At 40.1% G+C, this 26,180-nt stretch overlaps 4 protein-coding genes across 19 annotated transcripts in view; 2 read left to right on the forward strand and 2 right to left on the reverse strand.

The window, feature by feature from the left end:
* The first annotated feature begins 39 nt into the window (after positions 1 to 39).
* On the forward strand, positions 40 to 2,781 carry LOC135484458 (neo-calmodulin-like). Its single transcript, XM_064765943.1, has 5 exons — positions 40 to 109; positions 344 to 395; positions 671 to 820; positions 1,178 to 1,414; positions 2,695 to 2,781. The coding sequence occupies exons 1-5, from the start codon at positions 107 to 109 to the stop codon at positions 2,718 to 2,720; spliced, it is 468 nt and encodes a 155-aa protein (XP_064622013.1). The 5' UTR covers positions 40 to 106; the 3' UTR covers positions 2,721 to 2,781.
* A 176-nt stretch (positions 2,782 to 2,957) lies between these two features.
* On the reverse strand, positions 2,958 to 10,834 carry LOC135484455 (lysophosphatidylserine lipase ABHD12-like). Of its 2 annotated transcripts, none has more exons than XM_064765940.1 (12): positions 10,618 to 10,834; positions 10,133 to 10,272; positions 9,755 to 9,857; positions 9,380 to 9,502; positions 8,282 to 8,358; positions 6,308 to 6,437; positions 5,992 to 6,029; positions 5,673 to 5,752; positions 5,381 to 5,463; positions 5,017 to 5,095; positions 4,591 to 4,715; positions 2,958 to 4,361 (listed from the first exon to the last, which is right to left on the reverse strand). In XM_064765940.1, the coding sequence occupies exons 1-12, from the start codon at positions 10,752 to 10,754 to the stop codon at positions 4,337 to 4,339; spliced, it is 1,140 nt and encodes a 379-aa protein (XP_064622010.1). In that variant the 5' UTR covers positions 10,755 to 10,834; the 3' UTR covers positions 2,958 to 4,336. The 2 variants fall into 2 exon arrangements, with proteins under 2 accessions (XP_064622010.1, XP_064622009.1); XM_064765939.1 differs by lacking the exon at positions 8,282 to 8,358 and adding an exon at positions 7,472 to 7,548 and having other exon boundaries at positions 2,960 to 4,361.
* Positions 10,835 to 10,955: 121 nt separating this feature from the next.
* LOC135485229 (DNA replication complex GINS protein PSF1-like) lies at positions 10,956 to 13,128 on the forward strand. Its single transcript, XM_064767056.1, has 7 exons — positions 10,956 to 11,099; positions 11,402 to 11,466; positions 11,609 to 11,704; positions 11,904 to 11,994; positions 12,194 to 12,310; positions 12,545 to 12,619; positions 12,843 to 13,128. The coding sequence occupies exons 1-7, from the start codon at positions 11,025 to 11,027 to the stop codon at positions 12,909 to 12,911; spliced, it is 588 nt and encodes a 195-aa protein (XP_064623126.1). The 5' UTR covers positions 10,956 to 11,024; the 3' UTR covers positions 12,912 to 13,128.
* Positions 13,129 to 13,624: 496 nt separating this feature from the next.
* The window catches only part of LOC135484459 (mitogen-activated protein kinase-binding protein 1-like), a 45,152-nt gene continuing 32,596 nt past the window's right edge, over positions 13,625 to 26,180 (reverse strand). For 9 of the 15 annotated variants that reach the window (XM_064765955.1, XM_064765953.1, XM_064765948.1 and 6 more), the window contains 9 exons: positions 23,716 to 23,761; positions 23,259 to 23,366; positions 22,760 to 22,871; positions 22,141 to 22,185; positions 20,866 to 21,003; positions 16,845 to 18,480; positions 16,681 to 16,757; positions 16,391 to 16,467; positions 13,625 to 15,566 (listed from right to left, as the gene is read on the reverse strand). In XM_064765955.1, the coding sequence (XP_064622025.1) occupies positions 15,213 to 15,566; positions 16,391 to 16,467; positions 16,681 to 16,757; positions 16,845 to 18,480; positions 20,866 to 21,003; positions 22,141 to 22,185; positions 22,760 to 22,871; positions 23,259 to 23,366; positions 23,716 to 23,761 (2,593 nt within the window). In that variant the 3' untranslated portion in view covers positions 13,625 to 15,212. The remainder of the gene's footprint in view (positions 15,567 to 16,390; positions 16,468 to 16,680; positions 16,758 to 16,844; positions 18,481 to 20,865; positions 21,004 to 22,140; positions 22,186 to 22,759; positions 22,872 to 23,258; positions 23,367 to 23,715; positions 23,762 to 26,180) is intronic. The other 6 variants (XM_064765957.1, XM_064765954.1, XM_064765951.1 and 3 more) reach the window with 5 other exon arrangements.

Raw genomic sequence — 26,180 nt, forward strand, 5'->3', positions numbered from 1 at the left:
AAGACAGGTCGAACTCTATTCACAGCATGTCACGATCGTATTTATTGGCAGCAAGTGAGGATTTCAACATACATTAAAACCTGAGTAACAGAACATCATCTTGAGAATGGTAAGTCAAAATGTTTTTTAACTTAAGGGTTGACCATACGCACCAACATTATGGCTAGGACTTGAATTACTGGAGCAATTAGAACTGCTTCAAAATGCAGTGGATGCCAATTTCAAGGGTGGGAGTCAGTTCTTTGGAAAACCAAGAACCAACTTATGATATAATTTGGTTTTGACTCTGAAGTAAAGCAAATGGGGTTGCGCATTCAATGCTGCAGTATGGATTTACTTTCAGGCAGGAAAGCCCAGGGAAGATCAAGCTACCGAAGAAGAGAAGAAACTGAAAGGCAAGTGAAATATCTGATATACATTTCAGAATTCAGGGGAATAAGCCCCTTGACAGGGGATAATATGTAAGGGCTGATCTGTTGTCTTCAGGTGACTAGTTAGGGGTCTGTGTCTGGTTTGACTTAGAGATACAATAACATTGGGTAAGGTGTCTAGCTTAAGGAAAAGAGAAACCAAAATCTCAGGACTGCATGATCATGAGCCCGAAGTTTCCATGACTATGCCACTGACTTTCCTCCTGGCTGACAGCACTACACGAACTCCTTTCTTTCAGTATATGAGCAAGCTTTCAAACTCTTTGACAAAAATGGAGACCGAGGCATCTCAATGAGAGAAATGGGGACTGTGATTCGAGCGTGTGGAGGTAACCCAACTGAAGCGGACCTGAAATGTGTGTGGACAAAAATGGATTTGGATAAAGACAGTAAGTTAACTTTTTGTCATCTTGACATAATGTCAACAGATATGAAGTTGAGGACAAGTTTAACATTCTTAATAGTCCTCCCCAGGTTTTGACAAGACTGTGTTCCCCTGTATGGGTAAGAAATGAATACAGGATACAAAACGTCCAAGTCTGTATTCTGGAAAGACAGCATACCGTTTTCATGACACTGCTGTAATCCATGTCAACTTGCACTCAGATTGCTAGGCTGAATAACCAACAGGATGTTCAGCCAAGAAATCATGTCAGAAATGTGGCAGCCTATTGATATATTGGCCAGAACCATCATGAGTTTCCAGATAACAGCATCACTGGATCCAAACTGATCTCTAATTCCAGAAGATGGAACGATAAGTTTTGACGAGTTCATCCAGGTCATGAAAGAACATACGTTTACTGCCGGGCGAGACATACGTAAAGACTTTGAAGTGTTTGACACAAACAAGGATGGATATATCACAACAGAGGAATTGAAGAAGGTGATGACCGACCTTGGGGAGCCACTCAACCAGGAGGAACTGGATGAGCTCCTCAAGGACTTTGATATAGATAAGGATGGAAGGTTCAATTACCAAGGTAAACAAACTAAAGAATGAAAGATTTCGATGTCCAAGAGCCCTCCATACATGCGACAGTCGCATACATTTTACTTGGCCAACATCTTTACTGAATGAAATGGCCAGGGCCATTGTGCTCACCTCATTTGGAGGAAAGATGGATAAAGAGCATGGTCTTGTGTCATGTAGTGTTAGGTTTGATGTAGGTCCAAGCAATTACAATTTCCCCAAAATGGCCAATACAGTACATTCGACCTCTGTGACCTTGAAAAGTAGGTCAAATCAAAGAAGACCCGGGTGACACATTGAATGGTTGTTAGAATTAGATGTACCTATGATATAAAATTGGTGCCAATCGGGCAAGTCATTACTAGGAATAATGGCATTTTGAAGAATTTAGGATTTGGCCCCCTCCCTGGAGGCCAAACGGCAAATCAGATCGCACCAAACTTCGATACCTGAGATCACCTGACCAAGGGGTACATGTGTACTTAATTTGTGATCAATAGTCATTGCAGTGAAGAAACGTGCCATAGTTACGGCCTGACGGCGAATTTACGCCATTTGACCTCTGTGACCTTGACAAGAACATCAAATTAAAAACCTGTGTGACATATACTGTATGGTGGTTAGATGTACCCATGATATCAAATTGGTGGCAATCGGGCAAGAAGTTAAGGAATAATCACATTTTTAAGGCTTTTGGATTTTGCCCCCTGGTGGTCAAGTGGTGAATCATATTGGACCAAACTTCGGTCCCTGAGATCAGCTGACTAAGGGGTAAATGTGTACCAAATTTGGTATCAATAGTCATTGCAGTTTAGAAACGTGCCATCGTCACATCCTAACGGCCAATTTACACCATTTGACCTCTGTGACCTTGAAAAGGAGGTCAAATCAAAAACCCGGAGGATATATGATGCACCTTTGCTAGAAGTACCTACCATATTTTTTTCAAAATTTCCCGACTACTATTAAGGGAGATATTGCATATTTTCACTTTTAACGTTTGGCCCCCTGGTGGCCAAACCATGAAACGAATCGGACCGAAACTTGGTCTCCCAAGTGTCATTACATAAGGGTACATGTGTACCAAGTTTCAACTCAATAGCTCTAACAGTTACGAAACGTGCCCTGCTAACGGACGACGGACGACGACGACGACGGACGACGGACGCCACGGTATGGGATAAGCTCACCTCTGCTAAGAGGTGAGCTAAAAACGAATCTGAAGGACTCTCATCCATAAACACATAGCCTGACCCCAGTCGTAAGCATATCTTACTTCTTTACTTTCAGAGTTCTTGAAAATGATGGACGACTAACCATCACAGATTCAAATGGATAATAACCAGTGTGAACAGTACAGGATTGTACATTTTGAGACTATATCATTCTCCCTTCAGACACTGGAGAACCTTCATTGGCAGACATCTCTGCCAGGAAAACAACCTCTCATAGTCCTTGATTTGAAATATTTGGCTGTACTGATTTAGAAATAGGCATCAGCGATAAACGATAAGAACAATAACAATGATATTTTCATAGAATAAAAGTTCTTATTGCTTTCATATCACAAACTAACAATGGCCTGTCTCAGGCGTTTCTACTCTATTGCTGATGAATTATCGATCAGGTTAAAACAAGTTTCTATAATTGAAAATATATACCCGGTAGTAAAAGGCCTCTGATCAGGGAACATGAATGGTTCACATGCAGTCAAACAGTCAATCATCCAACTTTGCTATAATATGCGTTGTTATTTTCATGAGCAATAGAAAAGATTTCCTGGGACAAGACACCAAAGTACAGAGATCAGCAGTGCATTACAAGTGACATCACAAATTACATATATATAAATTGTAGAAGGAAGGTATGTTAATAAGAAAAATAGGGAAATATCTTGCATCATGAAGTTATGGAATAGTAATGAAACCCTTTAAGGAAGAGAACTTGAAAACTACTCCCCCCAAAAAATAGACCCGCATTTGTTTGCAAAGGTATTATAAAGTGCTTGTGTCATAATGAAAGCAGATGCCCCCTATCCTTCCTTGAAGGGTTAAGATGTGTTGTTAGTGAGTAAGACAGAATAGTTTGAATGCAGTAAATACAGTTGATAAAAAGCAAAATTACTATCAGATGTAGACATGATTTCAGAAGCCGCCATGCGCACCAGACAACCGGCATTTTAATTATTCCTTTCGTATCAATTTCACAATTGGCCATTGTTCAGGCCCCACGGATTCAAACATATGATACATCATCTAAACAGCTGCTGATTCCTTAAATAAACACTTCACTAAGCCCATCTTATTTGAGCTTTACATTTCGTCTGTTTCACCGGTAACTATGAAATTCTTCACATGAAATAGACTGGTTCCAAGTCATATTCTTAGACAGGTAATAAACTGGGAAGCAAGCAACTACCATGTTTCTAAATCACAGCAAAAAGTTAAATAGTGATAAATAAATTTTGGAAAAAAAATTATATCGCGACATTACAAAGTGAAAGTACTTCTTTCTAGTCCTATTTCTTAAAATATTCTGCAGACGGATAAGATTTGCCTCTACATGTATTTATCACGTTGCACCACCCTATATGGGAAGCTAATAATTTGAATAAATAGGGACGGTAATACATCATCAGTGACGTCAGATTACACATCATTCATTTCAGAACTGGCTTTACAGACCATTCATTACAATTTTAAAAGAGACGCTAAAACTACCTGAAGTTACGTGATATCCTGTGGAATTAGTGGATCATCATTTCCCTGAGCTGATACTGCATGTATGAAGAATAGTCCAGCTGTAGTATAGGATACAAATACTTATTACTACATGTACACAGCAGCATCAGTTATAGATGAATGTGACAGATGAACTCTACAATATGTCATGTCCGTTTTGATCGTGTTGGCGAACTGGTGATTCAATATGGTCAACTGTATTGCTTCACAAATTTGCTGAAAGAAAAGGAAGTTATTATTCATCATGAGGGAGAAAAAAGGACCGCTATAATAGAACATTTCCAATGATTTTGTTGTGTAATTGTGTTTTTAGTAGAGCAGCAGACGTATCTTGCAACAAAACAGAAACAAGCCGAGATGAAGCTTGTCGCTTGCTGCCATTGAGCTTTCTATGTTAAGGAATTGCCAGTTTTGACCACATCGGATTTGTATTTCAAATACTTACTCGATAATATCTGGCAGGTCCTTTGACCTGAACATGTAATGGCCACACCGCTGCTCTGCTTCGAAGCTGATGAATTTAAAGGGAGCAAAGTCTCTGGAACGTCTTTTCCTTGCTGCTTCAACAAGCTGAAAGATGAGGATCGTATTCAGTATCTGGTCTTATAAACTCTCGGTGCGGTAGTATTGCAATTGAAGGGTGTTTGCCTACCAGAAGACAGAAAACTTACCCAGTTCAATGATTGTGAAAATAAAGAAACTCTGTGAGAATTTCTGTATTGAAAGTTGAATGACTTGATTCAAGGCATTTGTGAAGTCTTTGGCTCAGAATTGGTTCACTCAGTTTCCAACATATCTGATATATCACTAGATTTGAGTAATGCAAGCTTTTCTCAAGCAATCAACAAGGATTCCACAGTCTCTTTCGCACCTTTAAACCAATGTCATATGGCACTATTCCATCATCCTCAGCATGCATCAACAGGATAGGGAACGACACATCACCTATACTGAAAAGTAGTAAGAAAAACTCTATAAAGCTACATTTCAACTTTGGCCTCATATATTGGTATTTGTCAATAACATCCTCATCCAATTGCAATCAAATGTGTTCTGGGAATGTGGATGAGAGCAGTCACTTAGTACAATTCTTTATACCTTCCAACACATGAATGTTACAGAAAACGTCACATGGAAATGATTAGAGTAAATATAACCCTGGTCACCACTGCTCCCCCCACTAATCAACAGGCTGGTCTCAATTAAACAACCCAATTTCTCCTCACAGTACTTACCTTTCTACATTATTGAAATAGATATGTTGATCTTCGAGGGCTCTCAAAAATATCGCCTCGAAGAATGGCATGTAGCGCCAGAGCTGAAATTAATCAATCCAGTCAATATAAATCAATCATTGAAATAGCCTTAATGGGACTATTAGTTGAATAGCAAGTAAGTAATGTCTGAGGAAATATTGACACACATGATAAAGTATTCATCGCGCAAGAGACAATGGTCAACCCTGGTGAGTGAGAAGAACAATATTACACTTTTCTAGTTGAGACGATGACAGGACCCAATACTTACTGCGCCGAGTGGATGTCCAAATGCTGCATCTCTCATTGAGCTGATCGGCGCCTCTAAAACCAAACCATTTGGTACAAAACCTGGAATTACAAGTGTATCATTCAACAGACCTATTTTATTCCTTGTGCATTTGACCAATTCCTATCCCACTTTGTCGTCTGTATTTAGTTTTCTCTGATTTGCTCTCATTGGCAACTCGTGTTTCTCATTTGGATAAGGTTATTTGCTTGCCTTAGTAATAAGCTTCCCAGGGCAGAAGCAATGCATTCATAGCCCTGGGTACAAGGAGTAAGTCATCTGTGACAGGAAAAAAACATACCTTCTTTTGAAAGCTGCTTGGATAGTTTTGTAGCCACACTGAATAGGAAGAAATCACTTTAGATTTTGTTCAATGCTTACTTTTGAGAATTGTTTTCCTTATTACACTCAAACTTTAGAATCAAAGAGAAGGCTCATAGGGTCAGTGAATTTCCACCTGGTTCACTGATTTCAAGGAAGCTGGCCAAAGCCTACGACATTCTTAGCAATGGGGAATAGCAAAGATTACAGTAAGTAGTAACCCACAAAGATGCACTTGTAAAGCAGGCTACAGGTCATAAGGATGCCTGACCTCAAATGCCACTTTGGTAACATACCCTGAGCCAAGAGAATGACCCCAGAGGAAGACTGGTGACTTCCCACTCCTCTTCCTAATCCACTTGAGCATCGTGTAGCCATCTTCCACCATCCCATTTTCAGTTGGCTCACCTGGTGAGTCGGCAAAACCTGGAACAAATTCTCAAAACTTACTGTATTCTTTGGGACTTGACTGATCTATCCAAACTGATGACAAGGATAATCAACCTGTGATACATTTGGAATCTGTCTGCACTTATCATTACAAGTATTTCAAAGTTTCAAAGGACCAATGTGTACTGGCTCTTGTATGTTTCATGCTACCATGATTTTGAAGATACTGCTTGAATCGAATGAAGAAAAAAAAGAAAAATTACTTGAATCAAATTCTTGGCATGATCTCATTTCACTTTTAGAAGTGGCAGTACAAACATACATGTAGCTCAATATATTCTACATTAGTGGTTAAACATTTAAGTTTCAGTCTGTGCAAGAACTAAAATTAAACCAACATGTTAACACCTTCAACCACGTAGATCTACGTGGCCCAAATCTCCCCCTCTTTGAGCCAGTTATTGGAGTCTCATGGACTTCATGAGAACTACGCTATCGCCATCTTCAGGACAAGGTAGGAACTGAAAAGACCCGTGAAAAGACGGTTTTGTGTTTTCAGTTCCTACCTTGCCCTGAAGATGGCGATAGCGTAGTTCAGAACTTTAAGTGACTTCATGAAAGAACTACGCCATCGCCATCTTCAGGGCAAGGTAGGAACTGAAAACACTACCGTGTCCTGAAGATGGCGATGGCGTAGTTCTCTCATGAAGTCCATGAGACTCCGATAACCAGCTCAAAGAGGGGGGATTTGGGCCACGTGGATCTTCGTGGTTCGGCGCTGAAGGTGTTAAGGATTCAGGAAAGGAAACGGAGGTGAGTGCATAGAGCCAAAAAACCACAGAAAATGTTCTCCTTAAAACTGCCTTCACTTGCATTTTAGGTGGAGAAAAGACATTAATTCTCCAGAATCCAGATTTGCCACATCCCTGGATGTAGTTATTCATTGTCCTAGCTTATGCAATTTCTTGAATCATCAAATATTGAAAAATGTACAAGGTTCTGTTTCCTAAACGTTATACGAGGAGGACGGTTAGACTACATTGTAATATTGACCACAACATCTAACCTACCTCTATAGTCAAAGGCAAGGACATGCAGTTGCTGGGCTGTAGCTACTTTGTAAAACTGGATTCTATAATGCCTTGCTCTGAAAGATACAATGATTTGGCATCAAGTACCGTAGGAGTCCTGAGCAGTACTGCTGGCCGTCACTGCTGCAGTTGACATATTAGAGGTAGGCTAAGGAGATACATCCCAACTGATGACAGTGATATTGCCCTTGACACACTGATTACTCAACTCTCAATAATAACACCTGGCTTCAGGGTAACTTCTGGAGCCATGTGGTCTTCACATCCAATTAAATCACCAAAAAAGCAGAAGTATGTAGAAATATCCAAATAGAAGAGTTTTAGAAATCCTGATTTGAATTGGAGACGCCCTGTAAACGAATAGAGCTTAGTCATGAAGCAAAATGTACCCGATTAGTGCAGGAGTGAAAAGGTCAAATCAAAGAGGGAGAATCTCAAATGAGTACGAGGGAAAGAAGGATTAGTGTCTGCAGGAAGAATGTGGGCATACCACTCTTGGCATCATGTAAAAAACCAACAGTTATTTGACTTCAATCAAACTACATCATCCCCAAACTTCTGGAATTGAAAGCTGAAGGATGAGTGTCCGAGGGACAGTTAACTGCCTCACAATTGTCCTTGAACTTCCAACTTTGTTTGCCTGAACATTCCCACATACAATAACCCTGTTTGATAAATATGAAAGCCATTGTTACATCTATTCCTAAAGAACAAGGACAGCAAACAACAAGAAACAAGAAACAAACTTTCAAAACAAAATAAGCCAACAAATGATGTTTCAAATCTTACCTCGATAATCAAATGTTATAACATGTTTATCATTGGCTGTGAGGATGCGATACATCCGTAAACGAAATATGCCTGCTCTGAAAAGCACAACGTCAATGTAGGGGGTGTTAGTGAGGCAGATGGGCTCGAGAAAGTCATGGAAGGCAAAAGAGCAGTCTTTACTGACATCACCTTATTACAAAAGCCCCCATCCCAATAGACAATTTAGGCTTATCTGAATGCAATACTTTGCCCCTCAGGAATTTTCTTGCATCCTGCTAAAATGTGAGCATCTATTTCAAAAATCTTGGCCATTTTTTGGTCTTTCTTGACATCCTGAAAAAGACCATTCCCCTGCGCTTTACTAGATGAATGTCGATTTAATTGATACATTTACATTTAATTTCTTTTGTCTTTCACTTGGGAAAGGAGGGAATTATGCAAATAGTCAGTTCCTTAAATGTTGATATCACAACAAATTTCATGAACCTGAAGCATGTTGATTGGGGATACATTTCAAATGGACAGGTGAGTGAAAAGTAACAGATATTGTGAAAAGGACAATCAAAAATAGTTTCAAATTGTACAAAATGCAACACCCATAATAGCATAAACTGGGTGTGACAACTAGATGCTTAGAATAAGCAAGCAACAAGTAGAATTTGAAGACAACAAGATTGAAGAAAAACTATGAATACATGTAGATGAAGAAAATATCCATTGTGAAATCATTGGTACGGCATACCCTTTGTTGCTATCACACCACAGAACTGAGTCATTCAGGCAATTATTTTTGGGAACCTGGAGCCCAAAAAGTCACCAATGCGGAGAACAACCTGATGGTAGGAGAACTGGAAGAACCGTCGCCACACCAAACGTTTTCACTTTTAGTTGGGAAGACGGTTAGTTTAGTTGACACAGTATTGACTAGGTAATTATCAATAGAATTATTGTCACAGGGTTAGATTTTTAGAAAGTTTAATTAGTTTTTCAGTTGAATACAAACTATGATTGATTGGAATCATAATTCTGAATTTTCTCAAATTGCCCCAGGTAATCAAACCACAAGCTGCCTTGTCCAATATTTTCTCCCCACCGTTGATTTATTTGATTTCTCACCTGGTGCCAGCGTTTCCATGGAAATAGAGAATTATGGGGTAGCCATCAGACAGTGAATTCTCATAAGCTTCAGAACTGTTGTCTTTCATGAACTTGGGTACCAATGATTTGGGAGGGATATGCCTGAAATTGAAAAGTAGGTTCATGACCAAACCACATTCTCTGACTTGTTCACCAAGAGTTGTGAAATGCTTACATAAATACTAAAGTAAAAGTAAGCACTTCACTCATTGCCAATACCATGTTTACTCTCGATATTAATTGTTTTGCGCTTTTAACGCCTAGTTTGGGAGCAGACAAAAAATTGGTGACGTGTGAGCCTAACTTGCACCTTAAAGTAAAAATACAAAGGGGACAACAAAAAATGTTTCATACCAAACTCCAAGTGATGAATCCTGAGTGGGTACCCTGAAGTTTCTTGCTGCTGTGAGTTTGAAGTAACCAAAGTCATTGAAGTCAATAACAATCGGCCAGTGCACTGAAGAATATCAAATAATATCAAAATACAAAACAAAAAATATTGTGGCAGACTTCCAACTCAGACTTCCTTGATAGACTAGACTTCCTTGATAGGTAAGGTAGTCAAAAAAGTTTTCACAAAACCCAGTCCCGTCTTTGAATTTCACAATTGAGTCTTTATAACAAGTTTCATGACTACAGAGATTCTTTTTTGCTTAAACTTGGAAACTGTTCCTTGATTTGAAGACATTATCATATGGTGGATGCAGTTTGGTTTTTAAGTTCAATACTCACTCATGGTTAGGAAGACACCAATCTTTATCATGGATGGAAATAAATAGAGCAAGGTTGGTACAATCACATAAAGGAAGAACAGTATGGTCCCAATAATGTAGAAGGTCTTCTTCCATCTTCCAAGCCGACAAAGAAAGGTTCTGAAAAACAAACACACATTTTAAAGAGTTATAAACATTTGAGTATTTCAATATGAGGTTACAAACATAGAATGAGAATGTTCCGACAAATAAAATGATGTTTTCCCTACTAATTCTTTTACCGGCGTTGGCCAGGCACCGATATAATAGGTTTACCGTTGGGTCATGACCTCATAGTTGGAGACCAGAAACCATTTGGGCCAGTGTACTCAATATGATAGATGTGAACGCGTAGGTCTTATTATAGTGTACATGTACGCAAGATCGGAGATCAATGCAAAAATGAATGAATCAGTCATCTGGCTCAGCTGACTGGGCCTAAATAGTATCATACTCAATACTGACCCGAAACTAGTGACACCGACAGATTTATGGCGTTTTTGCATCGATTTCGCTTTCCTTTCCGCAAACAATGGCACTTCTCCATTCTCAGTAACTTCATCACTGGCTTGATCTACAACATGGCCACTTCTCAACCTCATTTTGTTGAGCTTGGAGCTAATAACAAGATGATATCAACCCAAGAATTCCCTGAACAAATTCATTGCAATTGGAATTTGTAGTAAACAATCGATAGGTGGCGGGATTAAGATTTCTTAAACATCTTTCTTAAATGCTTTTTTATTGGTCAAAAAGGAATCTCAGGTCGCGTTATTGACCAATGGTGACGGGCTTAACAAAATTGGTTCGGAGCGAAGGTTCAACTTTATTAGTCCAACAAAAATCTTTCATTTCTTCGAAAGATCGACGAGATGTTTTGTGAAAAGGGTCTTGAGCTGATCAAAGAACTTCAGCGTACAAAAGATACTACATTGCCTCACTATAATGTAGGTTGAGGTGGTCAAAATCCATTAAAATATTCACAAAATTCACAAAAAATATTTAGTTGTGGTTGTCGTTGAATTATATGTTATTTCCCGCTGAAGCCTCGGAAATTCCGGTGTCTTCGACAACCCTCGATGTCCAAAGTCACTTAGAATTCTAGGAAAATAGCGACGTATATTATCGCCTGACTCATGCGTAGTCCTGCCTCCCCTCCCCCGACTCATTTTCACACAGAACAACAATGCTAATGACATATTCCTTGCCATACTCCAAACCTGAATTTTTCTATGATCTGTCTTTTCAGGAAGATGGCGTCCGTCAAGTTCTTGAGGAAGTCCGTGCACTCAACGAAAAGAACCAAGAAGAAGTGTAAGTAGTCCTGTCAAATGGTAACTTGTAAAAAATAGCCGTTATAAATCGACAAGGTATACACGTACACCATACATGTTGTGTGGTAAATTTGCCTTGACAAGTTAGTTTCGACATAATGCTCTAATATCTATCTTTACAGAGTGGCTGTGGCTGGTGGGGAAGAAGCTCTTGTGTATGGTGTCGCACTCAGACATGGAGTCATCCAACGCAATAAAAGATGTCTCTTGGCCTATGTGTAAGTTTACCAGAGTGTAACAGAACTGATACAACTAATTGTATAAGTCTAAGTGCCTAAACTCAAAAAGAAATGTAATCAAGGTTCAGCTTGATTGACAGGACCATTGCCATCAGGTTCCAGAATAATATAATGTGCTTTGAGAAAAGTGACAAGTGTGACTTCTTAGAGAATGCTGAGTTCAAACTTTCTTTTCCAGGCATAACAGAGTGAAACAAATTCAAAAGATGCGGTGGGAGTTTGGAAGTGTTTTGCCTGCTGAGATCAAGAACAATTTATGTGAGGATGAGGTAAAAGATTTTAGGCCTTTGGTATCTTTTCTGGTTAAGACACTAACTATTTAACATTTTTCAGCCAACTGTGTCAATTTGACCAGCAGGCTTCATGCCCCAGAAAGTTGGAATGGAGAAATGTCTGTTTTGGGAAGTCTTCACTCTGGTGAACCAGATTTCAGATGAATAGGTTGTACATTTGCTGATTCTTCTTCAGGTCAATTGGTTCAATTCGTACAACAAATCGCTGGCAAACTACATGAGGTCAATAGGCGGGGAGGGAGGACTAGATTTGACACAAGATATGAAACCCCCGAAATCACTTTATATTGAGGTAAGGATTCCCACGTTTGTTAGGACATGATTTGATATTGAGTGTATTCCATTTGACCCTGAAGAAGACAAGAATGGTGGCCAGTGCTGATGCCTTTTGTTGTAATCTACCAACTTGAACTTCCTAGGTTTAGATCACTCAACCCTTACCCTTCATTAGTCAAGATGGTATGGCAAATAGAATTGAGTTTGATTGATGGGCGGTTCCTAAGATTGTCCTTTTTTACTGCTTCAGGTGCGCTGTTTAGTTGATCACGGAGAATTCGAAACTCAGGATGGCAACGTTATTTTACTGAAGAAAAACAGTCAAGTAAGTGAGGCAATGACTTGTCCAAACATACTTCAGTCCTAGTGAAGTCTATAGTTAGAATAATTCTTGTCTGCAATGACCAGGTGGAGACAAAGTCACAACCTATCTTCTATAGACCCACTTATTGCTGTCAAGGTAGATGCAATGTTGTCCGCTGGTTGATGAAATAGCTGTATATGTTAATGACCCCTTCAAGATTCTATAACCCTCCTTTTCCTTTCAGCACTTTCTTCTGCGATCTGAATGTGAAAATTTGATACGCCAAGGGATTCTGGAACATATCATGCACTGATACTCAAACAAAATGTATTGATGGAAAGAAAATGGACCAAGATCTTTGTGCTTGCATTTACCAATGAACATGGAGATGGACAATGTCAGCAATGCTCATGTGATGATTTGACACAGCTCTTTCGTGCTACCAAGGGACATCATTATGGAAGAAATTAGTCTGCCGTAAATTTTGTTGCATTGTCTTCAGATACCTGTAGTTTAAATACATGCTGTTATAAGAACAAAGAAGTTTTCATTCTCTTTGCTTGTCTCCTCAGGCAGTGCCTTTCTGGCACAATGACCCCGACATTGGCCGGATGGTGGCTGTGAAGGACTGCAACTAGGCTGCAGAACACGGCACAAGATTCCAGGCTTTGCAATGGCATCTTTACAGACGTCCTTGCCATCCCCTTGCACAATACTTTGGTCCCCCTCGTGCACCGATACTGTCCCGATGCACAACCAACCATACGACCTGGAGACGTTGCCAACTCTGCCCAGTTCGAATCTGGGAAGAGCCAACTCTGACTTATTTCCTCTGGTGAACCATTCTGTGTCTACAGAGCTTTATTTTACCCACAGCCATCCAGATAATGTGTCAAAGGGTTTTTGGAATTCAACCCATACTTGCAGTAAACAAATATTGTCAGCTAATAATATCACTTGGCGATGATGAGCTCTTGGGTCTCTGCTTTTTTCATGAGGAAGTTTAAAACTTGAACAAATTTTTCATACAAAACATTGTATTTATTTGATAATCATGAAAATATGATCGGGTAGAACTATTTACATAACCCAACAATGGATTTACAAATAACAGTGATTATGGAGGACACCGAAAGCAACAAAGCGATGGTCTTGGCTATGCATTTTCGAAAACATCTGATGGATGCCAGCATGATTCTGTTACATCTGATTCCCTCCTCAATTGGAAGAGTACATGTAAGGTTTACGGAGGTTCTTCACGTGATGTCACACTTGACGTGGCAGTCAAGTCACGTCTCTCATCAACACAATGGCCACACTTAGGTGGTGCAGGTGTTGATGTCACAGTCCCATTTTGACAGCCAACATGGCAGATTCAAAGGAAACAAGTGACAACTGTGACATCAGTAAAGATCCAGCTATTATGTTGCATAATATACTGAACAGGGTTGGAACAAATCCCAACAAATAAAACATTGCATTACATGATGGTCTGAATTATCACAACTTGCAAAAAAATAATACCCAAAACAATAAGCAGAAAATGCTTGGATTGAAAAAAACGTAAGCTGAACATATGTTTATGTTGATATAAATTAGCTATGGCATATGGTTGATCAAAATATACACATATAAATTTGCTGAGCAATGATTTTAAGCAGTATGCTAGGGTGCACCAGGATTTAGTTACATTATCTACACTTAGATTTATACAAAACAAATTTGAAAACTGTTTTGAATTTTCATAAACATAACGGGCGATGTTTGTTTTTTGTTGCTGTCCATGGAGTTCTCAACAAGGAAGTAGGCAGCCAGCATCTTGAGCTGATAGTGTGTATCTTGAGAAGTAAAGTGGAAGAAACTAAACCTAACAAATACTGCTCATTATAAAAAATATGTGAAGCGATTAAACACAATGACTTTTTCTGTAAGAAATGCAGGGAATAGTGTTTGGTTTATAAAAGGAAGCCCTCTTACACCAATACTAACACAGATGAATAGGATTGAGAGTTACCCAGACTCAAGGTCACCTCTCCAGACTCTGTTGGGGAGTGCCTGGGATACCCCCATCTACCATCTCTTTGATGATTTTATCAACCAGGAACACAGTAGGTCTAAGTGAAAGACTCGAGGAAGCAGCAGTGATTTACAACACGGAAGCATGATCCATTGATAGGCAACAGACTCATTAAGGTTTTAGGTTTACATCTGTCCAATTTACCCATAGCTGTGTTGACGTTACCATGGTTATACTACATTCTGTTACTAGATCTCCTGAAGACGAAGGGAGCGTTCTGAAGGATTCTTTGAACACATTTTACATAATACTAATCTTTGATTTCGAAAATTCTCTCTTGCTCAGAACAATTTGTTCATAATCCATGAGAGTCTGTGCAAAGAATGCTCGAGTTATAAGGTCCAAAAGTTTTCAGCTCACCAGAACCCCAAAGAGAACGCATCATTCTTCGAGGTCTAGCCCCAAATGGCCCTCACAAACCCACTCAGAGATCTTTTCTTATCTCAGGTTTGACCTAGACCATTTCTACCTTCTGCAGTACGAGGCTATCAACTTGCTCAGAACCTGCATTGACCCAGAATGCCCCTCGTGATCCCATCAGATATCAGTTTCTATCTCCGGCCGTTCAGGTTCCTCCAAGTCCATCTCTACCCTCGACTGAACAAGGCTATAAACGCGGTCAGAGAGCTGCTGTGAGTACTGTTCAAGGATCGGCTCAAATGCCTCTATCACTCTTTGTTCGTCCATCTTCTCCACCGAATCCATCCCCGCTAAACATTCAATTGTCTGACACATATTCTCCACCATGATTTTGCGGTCCTCTTGCCGAAGTAGTTCCTCGCCCGGGATGACTGAGACCATCATTGCCCGGGCCTCCACGAAAGAATCACGCAGGATCGAAAGCATTTCTTGAGACTTTTCTCGAGGAATCTTCTTGCAATTTGTGGACAACTGAAAAGGTGAGAAGACAAAGTTGAAATAGCTTATTTAGACAGATTCCATGAAAATCAAGTAAACATGCAGGTGACATGCAAAATTATCAGAACTCTACTCAAAATAGACTTTTGACTGTCTATTCCTACCACTAAACTGGCAGCAAATGAATACAGAATACAATTTCTCTATTAAAATGTGACATTTGACTCCAAATTTCTATGAATCTTGACACACATATTGGCTTTACCTTCTTTTTCATTGCCATATTTATGAATCCCATGGCAATCTGCTTGTTCTTCCTCAAATTTTAAGATAATGTTGATGGGTAGCCCACGTTTTAAATGCACTCTATGCAGTCAACCGAAAGATCTTATATACCGGGTGATGAGTCAACATCAGTTTTTACACTGATCATTTGGATTGGTATGCGGACTGGACTCTGAATCACTTTTCAGTTCGGCCATCTTGTCACAAATCATTTACCCAGAATCACAGATATAATGACAATCATTTCATTTCCATTGTTATCTTAATCAGATAGCAATTTTCATTGGAATTTAGGACAGCATATCATCACAACTACATTGTACTAAATCATGGTGTCAAGCATTTGTTATCAAACACATGACCTAAATGAATATTTTTACCATTATAAGCCACTGACCAGCTGATCACGTACTGACTAGGTCACCAACATTTTACCTCAAAATGAACACAACTGTGAGAGGATTTACCAAGAATCGCATATGACTTTATTACCTTACGGCACACTGTGTTCTGATGAGTAAAGATTGTCATTGTAAAGACATAGATCTGGGAGAGATTAATGAATTTCTTACCCTTTGATATAAGCTTGTAGCCTTTGTCATAGACTTCTTCACATCAGCCACTGCCTGGGTGCATGCCTCAGACATTTCTGGAAGAAAACATGAGACATTAGTAACAACATGGACTTAATGAATTCCGAAAATAAGATCCTGAAGAAATGCCAGAGTATCATCACAGGACAAATAACCAGTGAACTGCAGCAAACTCTTACTCTACTGAAGTAATAGTAAACAGCTTTCTCATCTGCTATTAGAATGGTTCTAAAGCAGTTATTCAAAACCCAAACATAGCATTGTCTCACCTTCCTCTGTCTCATGACCATGTTTTGGACTCATACGACCTGATCTTGATTTGACTGGTGATGAGTACGGCGATTTGCTGAAAAAGACAAGCATTTATCAGCATCTGAATACAACCAGAGTTGCTACTCCGATCTAAGTGTATGGACTTGAGTGTCATACTTACTTTGGAGAAGAGTGGGGTGAGGAATGTAGAGATTCAGAGCTGCTACTCCTTTGACGGGCGACTTGTCTCCAATCTGTCTTCCCACCGCCGACATCAAAGTTAGCATTCTTGCTGCGAGGACTAGTCGGAAGATGCGAATCCTTGAACTCTTTCGTTCTCGGGCTGGTAGGACGAGGACTAGTTGGTCGAGCGAGTTCGAGTTTCCGTCGAAACGTTGGAGAATCTGGTGCTTTCCTGAGGTCTCGAGAATCATGAATTGACGTCCCAGAGAATGTCTCCGATCTCCTCTTAGTGCGGGGAGAATCTGACGCCTTAGGTATCCCACAACCTGTGTCAGAACGTCGTAGAGATTTTGGCGAATGTGGAGGTCTTGCTGAGATTTCTGAAGCTTTGAGTTCTTCTTTTCTTGGGCTGTCAGGCGGACTGACTCCCCCAGCACCGATATGAACAGTACGCGTCGACAGAGCAGTATTTACAACAGACGTCGCTGACAAAGTTTTCGATAGAGTCACGGTTTGTTCAGTTCGACTAGTGTCAGTTTTGAATTCACCTGATTGGTGCAAACCAAACAATGAGATGACAGGTTCACTGTTTCGATGTTTTTGCGTTTGTCCTGAGGAGAAAGAATGACCTGATTGACCAAGTGTCTTGCCCGCACTCGGGTCTTTATTTGGAGAGTGATCCTTCACTGGTAGCTCTAGTGGACTGGCACCAAGGTCCCTCATGTCAATACATTCAGACGATCCGTTCTCAGGCTGCGAGACGGTCACACTCACAGACGTTCCAGGGACTAATTTTTCCGTGAACGTCATCTTTTTCTCTGGATCTGACTTCCCGGAGTCAGAGTCAGTATCAGTATTGTCACCACACTCGGACATCTTTCGCCTCTCTGACTTACCGAGTATCACATCCTTAGCCTGCTGTCTACTAAAGTCAGCAGAATAGCCGCGCTTTCCCTGGAAAGCTTTCTTCAAGAACGCATCCTTACATGTTTTACTGACAAAACCCGCAGCAGGAGGTGGCATTAACTTCCTGTCTAGGCTCCTGGACCTCTTCTCAAATGAATCCTCACTAGCCGAGAGGATTTCTGACACACTATCACTACTATCGTCAACATTTTCCTTTTGTTTTAAGTCCGCAGGACCTGCTACATGCTTTCCAGCCTGTCGTTGTTTACTGGTTCCACTTATCACTGGCAGGTGGCGCTGAGCCTTACCACCACCAATACCAGAATCCTTGGCATTCATATTTGTGCTATCCGCAAGACTTTGATCACTTTCGCTAGCAACATCATCATTTGTGAGATTAGAGGAAGTGATTCCTGACGGCATCGATAGGCGATTGCGTTGCTTCATTTTACTCTTCCTCGGGGACGAGGCTGAAGCGTTTATGGCAGTATGAGATGCTGATTTGGACAGAGGTGTAGTCGAGCTCCCTCGTCCCAGAGCTGGCTTGATGACAGGTGGTCCACCGTAGCTAGAAACCGGCCTTTTCCGCGGTGACTCAGACGACCCAGTTTGAGAAAGGTTTTGATTTGATCGACTCCTAACTGGTGCTGTCCCACCCCTGTCTTGTGATCGAGTGCGCCTACGATTGTTAGCAGTCACCGGTGGGCTGTTGTCAACTTTGTGGATAACTGAAATGAGGAAATCAAAGATACCGTTAAATAAATAAGACAACTTTTCTGCAATTAAAGAGAAGGTTAACAAAGTATTGTATACATTCTTCTTCTTCTTTTCAACAATTTCAAAATTCAAACTGGTCCAAATTATTCATGAACGTTTTATCAAAAGATTCAGAGCACACACTTGCAGCTTGAGGACTAGTAATGAATAGTTTGCATGCACTGAATGAAACGATATCATGAAATGATTCACAACCAAAGTTGTGATTACAACATAAGATCAGTGATGATACAGCCCACTTAGGATTACATGAACAAAATTGGATCATCATGGACTAATTTGACCAAACCGTTTGTGACAGAAGTCTACTCAAGGACATTACGAATGAAAATATGACAGATTAACCTTGTTATGTATTACAGAGAAAGTTAATCAAATGTGAGAGTGATTCCCAGTACTACTTTTAGCTAATAAGTGACGATTCATGACTAATGATATGAGGTGATGATAGGGGACGAGTAGGCAGGAACTATGGGTAGCAATGGGTCCAATCTACCAAGGAAACTATCCGCCTGCCGCATAAGCCCCGACATGACTCTCACTTTGTTTAATGAAACCTAAAGCGAGCAGAAATACGCTATTAAAGTTCACCAATTTCCCTAAGCCTGAAGCAACCATTGCCAATCAAAATTTTGGAGCAATTTCTAAAACGCAAGGCTTTTTCTCAAGATCTATATAAGATTTATACTTCAAAGCGTATTTAGCCAAGAGCCCGTAGTCCAAATGGTATGAATGTCTGCAAGGATTGTAACTAAGGTTCCGAAGACTAATCTGATGTTTACTAATGTACACGATGTGTAAAGAAAACAATCCACGTTCACTATCATACTACATGTACTATAACTTGTGCTGTGTCAAAAAGAACCAAATGAAAGACACCAAACTTTCACAACAACTATCAAATACCACTGGCAATACCATTCAGCAAAGAAGAGAATGCATTCATTTCTCAATCTAGTCATTGTTGGGCATCTGCCACAGTTTTCACAACACATATCTGTAACTGAATGACTCACAGAGTAATACAACTTGGACAGCAGCACAACATTCTCTAAACCCTTTCCCAAGGCCAAAGCTAGCCCAGTAACATGATGGAACATTAAAAACTTATCACCATGAATGTTTAAGATGAAGTAATGATGTGATGTAGGATGTTATAGGGTTAACTTATGATTCGACTTCAAGTCAGAAGAGGTCGATATTCAGTCATAGTTGTTCATTTATATATTATCTAGACTTTGTTTCTAGTAGAAAGAAAGTTGTTATGATGTTAGGAGTCCTTTAATTGACTGAAATTAAAAGGATGAGTTGTAAGTGAGGTCATGCGATGTCATGCTGGGGACAGTAAGAAGCATGCAGGCTGTCGAGAGACAAGAATATGACACTAACACCACGCCATCACCACCCGAAAGGTGGAAATATCATGACCATGGATGCCCTTTGTGAACCCCAACAACATTGGACATGGTTTTGATACCGTAGTGTGTCAACCGAGTCAAGAAACTAGACATTTCAAAGTAACCAACAGGTTTTGGAAACACTACATTAAAGAGTACAGGACCCAGATGAGCTGTCAGTGATATTGAAGAATAGCTGACACACTACCGGCACCAATTCCCTTATGCTGATAGGGTACATCAGAATGGATCAAAGGAGGAGAGAGAACCTATCAATAATTAATTATATTTCATTGCATGGGTCTACCAAAAGCAAATTGAACCAAAAGACAGTATAAGCACTATTTAGCTGAAGACATCACCAATTCTAGGATTTTTGAAAGAACTGACGACATTTTGGTTATATTTGTTTCTGGTACCTTGTTTTCCTGATTGGTTTGGTTGAAGATAGCAAGAAAAACATCAATATTCAATGATTGAAAACAATCAGTCTTCAAAATAGAGGCAGGCTATTCAGGTTTGCAACTACATCTAAAAGCTCATCACCAGATACAATATACTTTCACAGTGCATAATAGATTTCAAATACACCCTTGCAAAATGAGGGCGACAGGTGCAACAGTTCAGAACATGTTGAAAGAGGTCTCTGTCATCACAGTTGAGTCAACCATTCCACAGGCATTCCATGGTCATAAGGAACCTGCAACTTTCATCCAACTGGAGGCGAAGCGAGGATTTGATACTTTTCACAGCAAGCGATGACGTCAACAGTTTATAGCGTCATGACACAAAAACTTCAGCCTCACTGTCAAAAGGTTCTAACACCTGCAGCATCACCTATTGGCATTGGAGAGAAGCAGGTTCCTCTCTGCTAGAGAAAGTTTGTGCACAGCCTATTCCTGGACGTGAACGTTTGGCGACGTCGTGAGAAATGTTTACCGAAAGGAGAGGGAGCGGGAGACGAGGCCCGCGCTCGTCTAGATGACCCAGTCTGGTGTTTCTCTTCTTTGGAGAGGTCTGTTACAGACCAAGCCTTTCGCATTTGTGGCTGCTGCCATGGCAAACTTGGATTTAAACCTGCGTAGGGCAAATAAATAGGATAAAACTCTATAAGGAAGCAAACTGTGTCAGGTTAATGGGCATGCCTGAAAACCAGAGGAAAATGGGGGGCATCTTGATCACCAGGGTCTTATATAGGACAGGGGCATTTGGCTGCAGGGGAAAAATTACATGCAAAAAAGAAAAGAGTTATATGCAAAGCATAAATAAGGTGATAATGCTTTAAGTCTCAAGCAAACAGTCACTCAAACTACTACTTTCTGCACGCTCAGTTCCCCTCTCTCTTAACTCCAAAGCTATTGAAGTGGACCATTCAACTACAGGCTGAAGTGTCAGCAAACCGCTACGCTCTCCTACACAAGGCTTGTTGTTAATACAAAATGTGTTAGTGTGTACCTTCAAACAAATGGGACAACATGTCCACATGTACCAATTCGCCAAGGTTTACAAGGTGCAAATCTATGTTAACAAACTTATCACACACCCATTCCCCTATGCTATAAAACCTAAGAGAAGTCATCTGGATGACTTATGATACAGACAAATCCCAAAAAATCTTTGATCCTGGAAATATCAGCACATATCGCCCAATGTTGAGGCCTCAGCACGGATATGTGGTATCAACGATGGATCGTGAATCTGGGATTTGTCTATAGAAATGGGTTCATGCTGGGATAATGCCATCTTTCAATATCTGATGCAAGATGTGGCATCACAATGTTAATCCACACGAGGCATGGCAAAGCAGGGAAGTGCAAACAAGGGGTGCATTCAATCAGAGTGCAAACAAACCATTGATCAGTATGCATTACCAATGAACAAGAAAAATGCACAGCTAAAAACTTTGAACAAGTTTCAATGCATTGGTGGCATGATAACTCTGAAGGCCTCGCAAGACTATCCAGCACCTCGCACATCTATTAAGCTCAATAACTGGGGCCTTGGCACCAAAGCTAAACCACAGGATTAGGCACAAGAAGACTGCCCCAGGCAGAAGACAAGGTAAATACAGTAGGTCATTATAAGTTCAAACTAGGAACTGCAATAAAAGACATGTCAACCATATTGTGAAGCAAAAGCAGGAAAAAACTCGGTCTGCCATGATCAGTGGTGGAGCTTTGAATACGCAGGCCCCATAACGGTGGTTTTGCATACTTTCAGAATCACTGGAATCGTCCCCCGGGTCGACATATGGTTCACCTAGTTAAACAAATCATAATGGTTACAGCATTTAGCCATCATGAAGTCCCTGCTCAAGGCCTTTGAACAGAGAAAGAGTTAGACCGAACATCCCATGCATCAACAACTGGCAGTGCTCCTCACAAAGTACATGTAGTTTAGATATTCAGGCCATGATAATGATGTTGTGATTAACTTGCATTAGTATAGTCACATGAAAACGTTGTGTCAACCCGATTTAGTTAGTGTCACTGCACGCTTCAAATGCAGGGGAAGATAGGTTATACCCCAAGAACTTTGGATCGCGACAGAAGGGATCAGGATTTCAGTAGGATCCATTCCCAGAACTTGAATTCACAGCAAATGAAAACGCTCATGCAATTTTGAAAGGAAGTCTATTTTCTGTGCAAGCTATTCTGAAAAGTTGACTTGTTCCATGTTTCTCACTTTGTACGGTGGTCTACAAGACTACCAGACAGCAGACGGTACGACACTATCAAACAAGTAAACATTCCAAGTCTGCTGCACAGATAATAATGAATCTCATTGGAACAATTGACTTTATACAAGTCAATTTATGTCCCCCTATATTCACCTGTTTTTGAATCGATGCTGACTCTCTTCGTTGCTCTCGGTATTTGCTTGGACCCTTCGTCATGGGACACCTCCTTCAAGAATGTCCGCGGTCGGTATTCTTGTTCTTCATCCTGAGATGGAAACAAAATTGTCATTGTTGTAGGTGACCTGAACCTTATTCCTGATGATGCCCTATAGCTACGATTCATCAATGCTCCCGACAAAATCAGTATGATCCATCCTAGCTGATTCAGAATTGCCTTTGAACAAATGGAGCAAAAGCAATTGCCATACCTGACACATCCAATAGTGACTACAGCCGTTAGATTTTAGGGAACACTTCAAACGGTGAGGTCTGTTTACTTAAAACACTGGTGCATATATGAGACACTTACATCCTTAAGGAACTTACTGATAAGGTAGTTGGATTTTTCAAATTGAAATGTGGTCTCATTTCCTTCACCTCCCCTGACCTTCACCAGCTTAACTATACAAGCAACTAGAAGCATGCATTTTACCTTCTTAGGGAGACGAGTAGGAGGGGAATGTGACTCTATCTCGGTGATCGTACTGGCCTGTGAACTCTCCTCAGCATCCTGGCACCTCTCGTGGTCTTCGTTGCCCGACTACACATGGCAGGAAGAGAGTGTGTGTGAAAGGAAGCACTAATTAGCAAGCTAAACCACTAACAGTAAAAGAGTTTGAAATACAGGTGCGTCTAAAATGTGAAACATTGAGGTGCTTTTACAGAATATTCTGTTGACACTTTCGGACCGTGATTTGCCCTGGACAACACCCAGCTAAGTAATTTCCTTTTGTCAACTACAGCATTACAACTCGTATACGAAAACTGAAATAGAGGAACTCGTCCCGAGGTAGAGAGATCTCTACTGAGAGTATCGCTTCTTCAAATCTCTCGCCAAACCACAAGTTCTGCATAGATAAGAATAAGACACAAGTGCAGTGAGAACATACCTCTTCATTGCAGTTCCCCTCGGCCAAGGTTTGGGCGTGGATGGCTCTGCAAATATGACACAGTCATTAGACTTTACAGAAAATCATGATGCACATCAGTACCAAGGGGTGAAGAGGATAAGACCTTCAAAGTCCTCCATGACCCTCCCTCTCCCCTTTTGGATGTGAGGTGGGATGTAGTATCCAACATCTACATCTGTTTTTTTGTCACAAATGGAATGAGTTCTAGTGATTGTTACTGTTAGCTACATAACACTGACAATGAAAACTAATGACAACAAATTCTTAAGAAAGAGATTCCAATGGTGCTACTTGAAACAGGTTCAAATTTGACGGTTGAATGAACTCAACTGGAATCTGAACACCAGCCTACAATGAGATACTAGTCATGCACGACACATTGGCCACAATCAGTAAATGTTTCAACGCATGATCAAGTACGTTTGGGGACAAACTGGAATGCTTCATTGGTTATAGCCCCAATAACCATCACGGTTTATAGGGGCCCTTGTTGGAAAGTGTGTGGTCGTTTACATGTGCAACACATACTGTACGACAAATATGATCAGCTTTGTACACGGAACAATCAGTGACATAACAGTTAGTGTTCATGCATGTTTCAAATTCAAGCATATTATTGTTAAATGTTATGTTGCTTGACTGGTGAAAGGGATATTGGATAGGATGATTATGTGATGAGGTCTATAAACATCAAAATCAGTGATACCAATAACATCAAGTACATTATATTGGGTGATATGAATAAAGACTAGCAAATGCTTTTACTTCAATTTTGTACAGAAAGGCCTAGTGTAAATGTACATGGAGTTTTAGATAAAAGCATTTGCTAGTCTTTATTCATATCACCCATTGTGTTGTGATTATTGGAATTGTCATGAAGGATCAAATTTGACAGTGACAAACTCATAAACCATTAATACAGAAGTAATGATAGATTAATAATCATGGTGAAGATTATGATATGAATGAACACAGTCAAATGATTGTCTTTGGTTTTCAACAGTTGGCCTGACCAAGTGAGAAACTAGGAATTGTTTGACCAGGCATACCCAAATGTCAATGCGTGATGGGATAGACTTGGTAAACTGAGTCCCCGATCAAACGAGCCCCCAGGTTTGTCTCACACTGACAACACAAGTGATGCAGTCTATTCAATCTGGAGACGGACACTTGGTACAAAACTATCTGCATGGAAAACCAGAGAAAGCGATTTTGCTGTGTGCATGTGTGTATATGTAATTATTGTGTTTGATCATGTTATTAGTGAAATGACTAGATTTGTGATGAGTTTGACATTGATAACACAGAGTCACAAAACAGATAAGAGAATCTCGTGAACACGTACCTCAAGTGTATGGTGATAACAACAATGACTTCGCAAGCTATAACGCATATTCCAATATCACGTATAATGACTTTCACCGGAAAAGGATGGTCAAGCCACAAGAGCATATACTGTGTATCGACATGGTAATCTAACTATCATCACCTATAAGCCTAATTTCAAGAGGAAACTACTTGGTACAGGAGACGTTTTGCTCTGGAAGCCAAGAACTAACTGTCTTCAAACACAATTCAAATACCCTACTAGTCTAGAATAGACCCTATACAAGGGGCTTAAAAATCTAACATCTGATGACCTAATACCTAGAGGCAGCAGCATCTGAGTTGTAACATCTAGAAGCCAGACTTGAAAAAGCTATTAGTATGAAACTGGGGTAAGCACAAACTAGGATGAGAATCCCCAACAGATGAGTTTCTGCACAAAATAGTAAAATTAATGAGTAAAGCTTCACCTGAGGCAACTTCATGTTGGGAGTTAAACACTTACCATTCCTGTTAACTTCAAATCGTTTATGTCTTTTTTGATTCTGTATTCCCACCAAAATTTTGAATCCAGTTGCAATCTCCTTGGAGGATTTTGAATCAGTGCCGTAGCAGCAGAAGTTGGAAGTGAGATAAAAGTCTGGACATTCTGTCCCAACTTTTGCTGACCTGGGTAATTTCTCTAAACAATGAGTTTTATGGCCATAAACGATTTGGAGGTGACAGATTTTACATCCCCTGCCAATTGGGAAAAGCCTGTGAAATCCGTATGTTACCTACATGAATCTCTATTATGTACCCCTCTGAGTAACAAAACACTTGCTCATCAATGTCTGTTCAGGATTTATACATGAATTCAGAGGAAAATCTCTGACTACCCCAACCACTTTCTGCTCAGGAATGTATAAATCTTTACATATTTTTGCCTCAGGATGTGATTTTTATTGAAATACAAGTAAAACAAGTCCATTCATGTAGATAAACATACTATTAAGCGTAGATAATATATTCCGTGATTCCATGTCATGATATTTCCTAGAGCAAACACAAACAAATCCAAAATAAGATTATCACAAAAAAATTTCTACGGGATTGGCTTTTTGAAGTTCTTATGAAAA

Source organism: Lineus longissimus, chromosome 3, assembly GCF_910592395.1.
Source record: "Lineus longissimus chromosome 3, tnLinLong1.2, whole genome shotgun sequence".
Taxonomy (NCBI): domain Eukaryota; kingdom Metazoa; phylum Nemertea; class Pilidiophora; order Heteronemertea; family Lineidae; genus Lineus; species Lineus longissimus.